Source organism: Heliconius melpomene, chromosome 1, assembly GCF_056956725.1.
Source record: "Heliconius melpomene rosina isolate 202511_hmr_F chromosome 1, ASM5695672v1, whole genome shotgun sequence".
In the NCBI taxonomy this organism is placed as follows: Eukaryota; Metazoa; Arthropoda; class Insecta; order Lepidoptera; family Nymphalidae; genus Heliconius; species Heliconius melpomene.
This window is the reverse complement of record NC_140389.1, coordinates 4155964-4169201: the sequence shown is the minus strand read 5'-3', so window position 1 is coordinate 4169201 and position 13238 is coordinate 4155964. Positions and strand designations below refer to the sequence as shown.

The 13238-nt window shown below is 30.4% G+C and overlaps 2 protein-coding genes across 8 annotated transcripts in view; one reads left to right on the top strand and one right to left on the bottom strand.

Annotated features, from left to right (window-relative positions):
- The window catches only part of gek (serine/threonine-protein kinase gek), a 39246-nt gene extending 31530 nt beyond the window's left edge, over positions 1-7716 (bottom strand). For 6 of the 7 annotated variants that reach the window (XM_085192184.1, XM_085192193.1, XM_085192222.1 and 3 more), the window contains exons 1-3: positions 7598-7716; positions 6638-6849; positions 633-812 (exon numbers count right to left, since the gene is read on the bottom strand). In XM_085192184.1, the coding sequence (XP_085048310.1) occupies positions 633-812; positions 6638-6698 (241 nt within the window). In that variant the 5' untranslated portion in view covers positions 6699-6849; positions 7598-7716. Of the gene's footprint in view, positions 1-632; positions 813-6637; positions 6850-7501 lie in introns of all 7 variants that reach the window. The other variant, XM_085192203.1, reaches the window with a different exon arrangement.
- Positions 7717-8477: 761 nt separating this feature from the next.
- Positions 8478-12776, top strand: lin (protein lines homolog). The gene is made up of 2 exons (XM_085187089.1): positions 8478-8673; positions 8902-12776. Exon 2 carries the CDS (start codon positions 8993-8995, stop codon positions 11450-11452), a length of 2460 nt encoding a protein of 819 aa, XP_085043215.1. The 5' UTR covers positions 8478-8673; positions 8902-8992; the 3' UTR covers positions 11453-12776.
- Positions 12777-13238: the final 462 nt, after the last annotated feature.

The following is a 13238-nucleotide window of genomic DNA, read 5'->3' as shown; positions in this document are numbered from 1 at the left end:
TATCATCGGTCTATTGTGTACACGTTTAACTTACTAGCTTTATTTCCCACATAAATCGGTGTGGGTAGGGGAAACCTATTATTAAGACATCCCGTTTTAGATTTTTCGCGGAATTTCCAAGACCTGGCGCGTTCAGTGGCGGAACTCAACACAGCACTTTGCCTTGTTCCCAAAGTCAGTGATGAAAATATTAAATAATTCACTCTCCCAAGTCGAGGGAATCGAACCCAAACCCGTCGGGTTTTCATTCGCACACTGAGCCACTGCGACACGGCGGCCTCACTTACAAGCTTCATTATAGAAAATATATAAAAGAGCGTTATAAGTATGAAATATCTCGCATCTATCTCAAGTTCGCGTTACACTTTCGTTTACAGTCTATTTATTTGCAATGAGAGATTAAGATTATATATTTTTTTGTAATATGTCTAATTAACATACTTCATGTAGAAATATTACATTTTATTAAATAGCTAAAAAGAAAGTATTTTTAAACAAGTATGAGAAGGAGTTCAAAGTTTCTTTTGCTACTGATATTTATAATAGTATTAGGTATCACTATACATAAATAAATATATATTGGAAAATCATTTTGATAGACGAGATACTACAAAAATCTAATTCGCACTCACCATACTGTATAAAATCGGCAATGGCTTTTTCCCTTCGAAGGCTGCTATTGCAACACTCGTCATATAAAACCAGCAGCATATCTATGAGCGTCTCCACGCTCAGCCCCTGGGTCCTTGGACCTTGGAGCCTTCGTGAGACGAACATCGTTTCGATCTGCTTTAGTCGTTTTATGCCTAAAACTGAAAACAAAAAATATCTTTTACAATGGTCGTAAGTACTTATATAGGAAAAAGTTTTAAAAAAATGGACAGATTGGTTTTGAGCTTCACGCTACCGTACCGCCCAACTTTCGAGACATTGCCTGTTGAGAAGCGGAACCGAACACCGCGCGTTGTCTTGTTACCGAAAGCAAAGAAACGAAAATAAATCGTTCTCCCGAGTGGAAATGGAACTAACCTAATGGACAGATCCGTTTATCATTGGATATTATCATAAAAAAAATGTGAAAAATGCATAGAAGATAAAAAGTAAGTAAAATAATTGATTTCTCATTTTACAATATTTAATACCATTAATATTAAATATCATAAATTATAAATCTGTATTTAATCATGTTTGGCCATATCATAGCTAATTTTACGTATCTGCACCAATAGGCCAATTTTAAAAAAGAAAAAGAGTTTCGTTTATTCAATCTTAGCTTTTTAAACATTTCGTTACACGTTCGTAAAAATTTCACCCTTGTCTAGAACATAAACTTTATAAAACTTAGTGCAATAGTATACTTAGTGAAATATCGAAAATAATAATAAATATCGTTTTACTATTCTCAACTTTTATAATGATTTGGGCATAATCCATTAACTTATTTTTGGATTTTGAAATACAAAATACAATACACATATCCTGTATCTAAATTAATAATAATAATATTCCATATGTTAATAATATGACACCATCGGGGCGCAGTCGAGTCATGTATGGCTGAACACGATGTTCGGGTTCAAAAATGTACAAGGGACAGTTATTATTTTAATTTAGACTAGCGTTCTTCTGGCGGTCTCGCTCGCGTGGACTATACCAAAATGGCTTAATCATTATTTAGCCCTAAAAATCTATTTTAATGTTACATACAAATCTTAGATATCCTCGGTTTTACTATAATACAATGTGAATATATAATAAGCTCCCCCTTGTTTACTTACAATTTACTTTACTTTTACTCTATGTATTAGCGAAAACCGCATCAAATTTCGTTGCGTAGTTTGAAAGATTAAAGATAGTTTTATATGCAAACTATAAAGAAATTCACATTTATTACTAAGTTTCATTTATACTACTTCACCTACTTTTTTACATTGTTATAAAAATATATATATAAATATACCCAAATAAATGTACATATATAATTACATAGGCTCCTCATAATTATACAAATACCTAAATAAATTAATTAATATTATAATTAAGACTCCCAATTAAAGTTATGCATTCCACAAATAAACTCTTCAAAGTACGAATGTCTGAGTTCAGCAGCGAGCAGCAGTAATTACTTCTGTGGCTTTACGCGTTTAACAGTAAAAATTATAAAAAACATTACGTTGTAATATGATGTGGAATTGTGAACGTTTCACGCCAGAAACATAAGGGTTGTCGACGGTCGTAAGGATTATAAAAATAATGGAAAACAACAATTTTATGTTATTTCAATCCTTTTAGTATAATTTCTATAAATTTACGTAAAAACATTCGTATAACTCCAAACGCAGTGCCTGGGGGTTCGATCCCCATTCGGGTAATTGAATATATTTAAAGCATTTTATTTTCCTACTCTGATCGACAAACAGCAGGATTCAGTGATCAGTCCACGTAATGTCTCGAAAAATGACCGGAAAATTTGGAATGGAGTGTTTTTACACTATGTTCCCTCTGCCTACCTTGTTTTAAGAGAAAAAGAAGAAAGCTTTTTTTGTAATTCAAATATCACTCGTAAAAATATACTTAATAAGATGCATGAAAGTATCTCGTTCTAGTAACATAAATTGAAACACTTAGTTTTTTAATGAGAAGTTCAATTATCGAATTCATCAAATTAAAATTATTAAATTACCACAGTTACTAAAGTATATTAAATAAGTATATAATTTATACTTATAAAAACGACACAAAATTAATTTGTGCAATCAACAAGTTTCAATTATCATATTATTTGTAAATAAATATTATCAATTACGTGACAACATATTCTGACGAATAAAATTAAAAATATGTGTTTCAATTAATTAGGCCTCCCTTTTATACCTAGTTATATGATTAAAATTAAAATTTACCGGTTCTTCCCAGATCTGAGACATTAACCGGTGATTAAATATAAAAAAAAAAACAGCTTCACACTGTATCCCGCACACAGCATGGTAGGGAGAGGGAACCTAATGTTAAGACACTCCGTTCCACACTTTCTGCCGATTTCTGGAGGTGATAAAATATCTGACGTTCAAAAACTTTTACATATAATAAATTTTCATTTTCAATAAAATTATTTCGACAACCCTAACCCACAGAAAAAAAAAGAGTAAATTAAATTGACTAAAATTCATCAACATAATTAAACATTACTTCACAGAACATCAATTTCAACATAGATACAATCCACCTACAGGAAACTGTGCCAAAACAATGCCGCACAAAGAGGATATCCCATAGCCTTTAACGAACAATAATACGGCACACTGTGCACCCATACCCATAGCCGACGGTGAATCAGCTTATAAAATGTTAATTAATAACGTTATCTTCACGCATCTCTTATAATAGCTTAGCTGATCGAATCCGCAATGAAGAGATACGCAGAATGGCAGGTACTAGCGAGGATGTCACGGTGAGAATGAAGAAGAACGTCCTCAGCTGGTTTGGGCACGTCTAACGAAGTAGTGACGAAGGAATGGCAAAAAAAATCTATGATGGAAAAGTTAGCGGTAAGAGATATAGGAGGAGACCTCGGCTGGCCTTCGAAAACACAGTGTCAAAGATACTGGAGAATGGTCACGTAAAAAGCATGAGGACCCCCCGGAGAGCATGTATGAAGAGGTTGATGACCGTGGTCGAGGCGAAAGAGGTATGTAGAGCCCGTAGTGTTTGGCGCTCCGTTCTCTCTGACTACTCCGCTAGGGATAAAGCGTGAAGCTGTGTTGTTGTTGTATCTTTTATAACAGCAAAAACATAGAGTCAAGACACTCTCTTTACTTTTTCCACCCTTTTCTAGACTCGAATAGCGGAATTTAATGATGGAGTAATAAGAATATCATTGAAATATAAACATTATTTAAAGAAGACATCGAACTCACAACCATCGCTGTGCAGTCAGACATTCTTTTACTATGCCAGGATGTGCACAATTAATTAGTATACACAATAATTAGTTAAAGCTAAACGATAGAACCTTGATTGTTTTAACTGTTTGTATTGTTATCTCACATAAGTTGCGTTCTATGAATTAGTACTTATATTCACTACTAGTTTTTGTCTGCGGCTTCGCTCCCAACGTCAAATGGCCTCAATGTATGGACATGTAGTAGTTTTTGAGAGTAGTGTGTTTAAACAAACAAACTCTTCAGCTTGATAATAGATGTATAGGGTATTTTTGGTTACTTGTTATCAGGCCGAAGTTTCAGTCTATGAATAATTACTAATATTTATTATTTACTTGGTAATAATATACGATTTGGACAATCGATGGCTGTCAATGATGATGAATATACGATTTTAATCAATGGTAAGTTCAGCTTGTTCATTTATCACCTATACGCCTGATTGAATAATACTATGATGGGGCTACAGGTTCATTTTAATAATCATTTTCGTAGGATTGCCATTATTTGATTCAATAATAATATTTCATATTAGTCTTATTTGATAATGGTTAAATATATTTAATATTTTTTGATTGAACTCTCAACAGTCTAGTAATTAAAAACCCGCAATTTCAAGAACTATTAAATTTGCTTGACTTTTAGAAAAAAAAATGGCTTAAAAGCATCTAGTGATCGATGGTAAGCGAAACAATAAACTGCGTATACTACTATAAACGATGTATAAAGCGCACTTTATATTGCACTCCACCGTTCAATGGCCGTGCTTTATGCCGAAAGAGAATTCTGGACGTAGTAATTATTAATAATTCAGCTTCACGCTGTATCCCGCACACAGCACGGGAGGCAGAGGGAACCTAGTGTTAATAGAAGGCATTCCCTATTTTCCACTACATTCTGGAGGCATTGCGTGTTGAGTGGCGGAATCCAACGCCGCACTTATCGCCTCGACACGAGAGCGAAGAAATGAATATATCAATTGAAATAAATATTTCATTTCCTCAAGTGGAGATCAAGCCCACAGCCTCTGACGTTTACAGTCACATACTATGCCTCTGTGCCCCGACTGGCCTCTTTATTGTTTTCTCAATTAAACCAGATACATATACCAAAAACAACCATATCTCACCAAAGTAAACAAAATGGCAATCGAAACATTACAAATAAAAGCCTGCTAAGTGTTACGTTGAAAGGTTCGAAATCCCTGGACTATTTATAAAGTCTTTGTTTCCCTCCATTTGTAATGCAAGTACAACATCTGGCACATTGTTTTTACCCTGCCTTGAAAACAAATGTGTGCGGATGTGCTAATTTTTTATTTATTGCTTGCAGTATGTAACTTTTTTAATATCTTTTTGTTAATGATATAAAATATTTTAATATGTATTGTTATATGAAAAACATGTGATAATAATAATGCTTTTAATTATTATGTAATCATTCTTAAAATGAGGAAAATAATAATAGGAAGTTCTAATATTTACAAGTTATGCATGTAACATAGTGGAATTATTTTATTAATATATGTACAATATGGTAACAATTATTTATTAATTACTATTATGCAGCCTAAAGCAAAATAAAGAATAAAAATATTACTTAGACTATAGAAAAGAAATGTTTCATATTATGTACATACAGATAATGATAATATCAATTGCAGATATACATCAAGTACTAAAGATAAGTGCTTGTGATCTATATGATATACATTTTGATTGAAAGTTTTGTTTAAAATAAATAATAGTAATGTGGTATTATATAATATTTAAAAAAATGTCTAAGCAGGCAAGGAGGACCTAGTGTCAGACAGTTCTCCACTTTCTGCCTTAATTCAAGACATTAAATGTTGATTAGCATTTTGTAGCCAGAGCAAAGATTTTTTTTTTTCCATGATGGTAACAGATCCAGCATTATGCTAACAGTCTGATGCTGATACTGAACCACAATATCTAATAATATTATGAATAATCAATCTACTAAAATTATATTTCTTGTAATGAAAAAAATACATAACATGAATAGAAATAATTGAAAACTAGATTAAATTAAAACACAGAATTATTAAAATTGTTAACAAACTTAAAATCATATAGTAATTGGAATAAATAATCATTATAATTTAGTTTAAAATTTAAATTTTCAATAGCCTAAAGAGAATTCAACACTTCCGCTAGACACATTTACTTTAATCTGTTACATGTTGATAATGATAATGACCAAAACATTACTAAAACAAAAACATGTTACAACTGATAATTGTTTTTCATAATATTATTAAGTATCTTTGTATAACTGTCTTTTTTTATATTTTTAGCTTTAAGCAAACTTAAAATAGTTATTACTTCAACACTTAAAAAAATATTTTCTTTAAATTATTAAAATATTTCAATTAAAATAGCTATAAAAAAAATATTGGAGTTTTTTCTTAAATTACTTTTTAACTATTGTAATCCATGAAACATAAACAGCTGCATATTATAGAATAGAACAGAATAAAATATACTTTATTGTATAATTTAAAACATATAAACAACTTTTACTATTAGATAAAGAAATTAACTGTTTAGAAACTATAATACTAACGAATTAATAAATATTTTCTTTTAATAATAGCCTTGACCAATAATTATCCAAGTTTTAATCATGATTTAATTAAAGCAGTTGAAACTATGAAATTAATAGTGTATTCTCACCTGGTACATTATTTGTTGGGGCCAACGCCCAATCAGGGGAGGAATCCTCTTCATCAGACATGGTGGTACACTTATCTCACAATCAAATCACCAAAACACTGTATGGCATGTCCTCAAACACTTACACTTAATGAGATTCACACGTAAAATTAATAACACCTAATGTTTATTGTATTGGTCCGAATATTTTGCTCCATTTTTCAATTAAGTTCCTGTAATTGTTAATAAATGCTAAGTACCTAATTAAATTCTTATCTTTACTAAATAAAAATAGTGTTTTTTATAAGACAATATATAATAAATATTCATCGAAATATACAGAATTAGCTTTGAAAATAATATTTTATTTATAGAGACTGTCACCCAATTGAGTGGGTGTTGTCCAAACTATAGAGTTCTAAATTAGGTAAGTATCATATCCCTCTGAATATTGAACTTCAAAACAAATGTAATATTTGGTCTATTATTTTACCAAAAGTATAATAAGACTTGTAAATAAATACTGCACTGAAGGTCCAGTGAACAGGCTAACAGGAAATCAAAGGTTTTCACCATTGTCTACTTATTCAAAGGCAACTAATGCTTTCTATTCGTATATTACAAGGTTGCGAATGTCAGTTGATATTAGTACGCTTTCGCAACCTTAGATTTGAACTTTATTTAGACAGCATAGCATTATATACACAAAAAAAAACTAAAGCTGAAAGCCGATGACATATCGATACGTTTCCGCATTATGACTATAAATAAAACATAATATACATTTACTAATTAATAATGTAACTCATTTGCTAATTAATACGATTTTTTACGCTCTAAAAATTTGTTGTAAGGGTTCAAATAAGGTAGCACAAATATCTTAACCTAAATTTATTCTATCGATTGTTATGCAAAAACACTACGATGAGTCATCAATGTCACTATTATAGCACAGTTACATTTTATATCTGAAATATTCACCTGACTAAATTTTAAACTTTAGGTAATTTTAGATAAAACTATTATTTTATAGCATGAAAATAATTTTCGAGTCTTTCGAAAGCAGACATTTTCCTCGGGGAGTCGAAGATACTAAAAATGTTACCAGAATCATAATTATAATTGTTATTTATAACAAGAATATTTTGTTACATTAATAAAAAAATATAATATTCTATAATATACAGAAAATAAAATATATTTATAGAACTATTTATCATATAAATTTTTATAGTATTTAAAACTAGTATAACTTGTAAAACAAAAATTGTAAGGTACTGTAATAAAAAAATATTTGTAAGTAAATGTCGATTTAATCCATATTATCAGGAGTATCTATATATTTTTAAATTACTTATATCCACATAGTTTTACAATTATTGTACTTATAGATACATTTATTGAAAATAACATCTATTGAACAAAACAATAAGTGTTTGTATGGACTTTCCAATTTATTGCATAAAACAAAAGCTTATTTTAGGAAATTAAGACATATAAATACAAAATCATGTATTTACAACCTTATTATTAATAAACATTAATCAATTTACTTAGATTTTTCTCTTTACAACTTCTAACTTTTTCGCTGTCGTACCTTTTTATAACTTAACTTTGTATTGGAATTGCTAAATTCAGAAGTCGTCAAACTGGCAACGTCCTTGCTTGATACAACACCGGAAATACCTAAACCTAACGTTCTTTTTTAGTAATTTAATTAGAAAAATAAGTAATATTTAGCATTCTTTGCACAACATAATATTTTATTAAAAATAATTAATTTACTTTGAAAAATTTTTTTTACAAGTTATATTTTAGAATTTTTATAATAAATTCCATTTTAAAGAGCGTCTCAACTGACAGAGCGTCATTGTACGTAATGGAGTCGATCTTTTATTCGACTAAGTTGTGATTGAAGTTATTAAGGATTTTTATACAAATATCACATAAAATTGTGTATAATTGTTTATTGTTGGAGTGAAGCTTACACGTAGAAGTGATTTATGGATACCAAGGCTGAAAAAACGTGTATATACAACCTCATTTTTGCCTCAATGGTATGTGTGCCATCAAAATATTTTGGAAAGTTTACTATAATTCTATTTACAACGTGAGATTTAAAAAGTACCTATTGTATAAATCAACTTAAGACCATTAATAACAAAGTTCTCGTATTAATATTTTGTAAAATCTTTAAGAACAAGCAAGTATTCTTAAGCTTTGTCATTCGCGTAACTGGGTAGCTGCACGAAAGGTCATGCATTCATTTGTCTTTTTATTTTCAGAATGATTGTAATGCAAGTGCCAATATGGGATTGTTAAATATACGCTAACATAACGTAAATATTTATTTTGGTTGCCGAAACACGCGGGTTAATGGTTTTACGAGGGCAAGTTTGTTATCCAACGTCAGATGAAGGGATGGCTTCTGACCAACCTGTGAAGAAAAAGCAAAGAATTGATGGTCCTGACATTGACGATGGGAGTGACAAATCTGCTGAGGACATACTCACTGATATTTACGATTCAGAAACACCACCTGCCGATAATTCTGGAGATTATACATCGAGGAATGGTGAATCTCCAGATAGCGGGACTGTGAGCGAGGATGCAGTTGACTGTTCTTCTATTTTAAGGCTCCCTAGTGATACAAATGTTGACATCTTACCTTCATGCTCCAATGATATACCTCACTGGACTGCGGCTGATGACACACTGCTGGCTGAACTCAGAATTATACAAAATGCTTTAGTTGAACAATGTTTGTGTGGTTTTGATGAAAATTCTCTCTGTCAATTGTTTGACAGGAGATTACATATAGCATCGTGGCCAATAACATGTTCCCTCACTTACCTGTCAACCATGCAACTTATGTTTGATATATATCTGAAGCAAAATAACACAGGCACTATATGTTCAAGGTTGATGTATGCATGTGACTTGTTTGTGAGGAACAGACATGATTGGATCAGTGAGGTTGTGGAACTATCGGAACACAAAAGTAAGTTTATAACATTTGTAGCATGTAGAGTATTAGCTAGCTTTCTAATTGTTTCCAAGGATACTGTTGATGAAAATTGGTTACAACAAATAACAGAAAATATATACTTGTTTGATAGGATAAATAGGATCACAGTACAAAAAATAAACTTTAGCTTGGACATCATTAAGAGGATAGTTGAATGGAAAGATGTTGTGCAGCATCCATTAGAAGAGAGTAGCCTTGTAAATACATCTGGTAGTGTCCAAGTGGCAGAGGATAATCCCTTCAGAAGTGGTCCAAGTTGTGGTAGCAGTAGTAACAGTGCACAAATCCCCTCTAGTTCCCGTAGTGATAATTTACACAGTGCTTTCTCTAATTTACAAACACATAGTAGTTCACCGTCAACATCTTCAGGCGACAACGTTGATAGTAAATCTGTACAGTTTCAACTTAGCGAGCCAGTGTTAAAGTTTCCCCTTGACACATCAAATACTAGTATGGACCATTCTGAGTCTCCAGAACCCCCCCAGAGGAGGATAGAGAGAGTGAATGAGCATGGTTGTGTTACAGTTATACTGACCGACTCTGAATCGTTCGATACATCCCATATTAAATGTTTAACGATAAAAACGTTAGAGCAACACTGGCCAATATTGGTTAAAAATATGAAACTGCTTCTTCTAAGGTACCTGAATTTATCTAATGCTGAAAATTGTATATTAACATTCTTTTCCCTATGGGAGAACATTATTAGTGTAAAGGCGAATCTCTCAGTAATAGATACGAAACCATTTTATGCAGACTTACAAGGATTTGTTGATCTTCTACGTAACACAATGCTGCCAAGCTTAATATACACACAAATACTCAGTTTGTTTAATGAAGTTCTTTGCTATGGCTCAACACTGGCTCTTCAAGATATTTTACCCGAAGAGATATGTTGTCTTGCGCATTCTATTGTAAGATATGTTAAAGACTTTCGATTACTAAGTGAAGTTAGCGTTCAAAGCAGTAGAAATGGGTTTGGTTTCTTGGGTCACGACTGTACTGTCATCCGTGATTATTCCCTAGGAGCTGAGGTAGCGCCTTTGTCCTCATCTATCCAATTAGTAGACCAAAGTTACGGTGACGAAGACAATGATGATACATCGCAATCTCGTAGCGAAGTAGACAAAACCATGTTACAAAGAATGTCCTTGTTAGTTCTAAAGTCAGTAGCAGTCACTGTGAAAGAAATGCGTTGTGATTCCTCTGACAGTTCGATAGATTCATCAGATTACAATGCAATTCAGGATATGCAAATCGTAGAAAGATCGATTCGAGATGTATTGAAAAAGTTAGATGTGTTCATTAGAAATCGATTGGAATTTCATCCAGAAACACCTTTCACGAAGATGTTGATCCATCTCTTTAGTGAACAAGACGATTATCTTATTGAGTCCATGGTGTGCACTTTAGATATTACTGTAGGTATTGTCTATAGGAATTCCATGTATCCTGACTTAATACCCATGTTGAATCCTATCATATCTTTTATAGAGTTCCTCAAAGTAGTGTCCCATGATAGCGATGTTTTATTAGACTATCTTGTAAGCAATGAAACATGTTTTTTATTGTATTTGTTGAGGTTTCTAAAATATGTCAGAAGGAATTGGCCTAAGTTCTTGGAGTCTTGCCAACAAGCTGACTCAGGAGGTACGAGAGGGTTAGATGATACAATGAGGGTTTTAATTCGGCTCCGTTTACAAATCAGTAGGCTTGTATCGAAATCTCTATTTCCATATAATATAAGCCCTGTTCTACGACTGCTGGAGGTTTGTGAAAGTTTATATGAAGGAAATGAGTTTAGCTGAGAAATAGAACTTTGAGCTTATATTAATTAGCAATGGTACAAATGTTTACTTTTTCTTCTAAATTCAAATGTTGTATATAAAAAATGTTATTAAATGTATGTAACAGCTCTTTACATTAAGAATGCATTAATTATTCAACAATGAAAGTTTCATCAAAATATGTTATAAATAATTTCTGTGTTGTTATTATTGTAATTATATTTTTTGATGGTAATTAAAAGAAAACGGTTATAACTTTCACTTGAAAATTTCTTTAAGACTGGCAACATAATTGACATTCCAAAATTTGTTGATTGGCTTTGATTTAAGTAATTATTAGATTTGAATATTAAAATAATTTATATTAATTATAATGTTGTAATTTTCGTGTCCATATAGTAATTAGTTTACTCAATGACGTCTTCCCAGATTAAATGTTTTTTTTAATAATCTTTAATTTGCAATTTTTCGATAATAAAAAAACAACATATATTTTGTATACTTTTTTATACAAATAATAATTTTAAAAAAATTAAGTGGATTTTATGAAATAACTATTTAAGTGCCTTATTGCAACATTGGTGCTTAACACTTTATTGTAGTTGTATATGTACTTTATATTTGTTTACGATAAATAATAATTTAATTTATCATATACTTAATTTCTAAGGTAATTTAGCACTAATTTATTATATTATTTGTATATTTGTAGCTGTAATGCATATAAGATGCGGGTTTTAATTATGTTTTCTACTAAATTATATTCCATGTCACAATGTAAATATATCGCCATCAATTACCATTTAATATGTAACTTTAATCAGTATTAATACAATATCATAATTTATATAAATATATATATATACATTCATAATAATTATAGCTAATAATTTTTGTTTACTTGATAAATTCATTAAATTGACTGCAATCTTATAAATATTTTCTTTTCCATTATTAAAAATAAAATGAATTTATCAACTATGATAACTTGGTATTGTGAATCTTAAACATATAACAAATTTATTTAAAACCTCAGTCATATTTTTTCACTCTTATTATAATTAAATATTGAATCTCAATTATGTTCAATGAATAGAAACAATCAAAAGTATACAACAATATGAAACTAATATAAAATAAGAAAATAAAATGTACTTTAATAATAATCTTGCCAATAATATTATAATCAGAAATTAACAAAATTATATTCAATAATTTAAGTTTCAATGTAAAATAATATAAAAATGAATTTAAAAAAAATCACAATTAATGTACTTAACTCGATTTTTATAAATAATTGTTCCTTATATCATAAAAGGCAGTATAATAAAAGTGACATCAAACATATCCAAAGTTTTTTAGTTTTAATTTCTTCTTCATTTATTCATCACTGATAAAATTTTTACATTTTTTTTTTTTCACTTTTTCTGTACTGTATTATGACTTGTGTATGCATATTTGTTTTGTCAGACACATCTGAATAGCTAATATTGTATTGTTAATGTTGTAGTAATGGTATATTAAAATAACAATAAAACAAAATATTTTTGTATATGATCCATAGTATTTGGTTTAATTTCAAATATTATATATATATTGTACATAGGTCTTCTGAAATTAAGGTAATATCTATGTTACACAAAAAATCCTCTGTCACCCCAAACCTGATCACTCAGTGGATTTGGATACATATATATTATCACATATTGAGGATAAATAATATTACTCTATTTCTATACCTTTTTCACATTGCATCTTTTCTAACCGATTTTAGAAATGAAATTACTTTTATTTCGAACCTACAAAC

Excerpts from the sequence above, each read along its gene's own strand:
- lin (XM_085187089.1), top strand. The coding sequence starts at position 8,993 with ATGGTTTTACGAGGGCAAGTTTGTTATCCAACGTCAGATGAAGGGATG.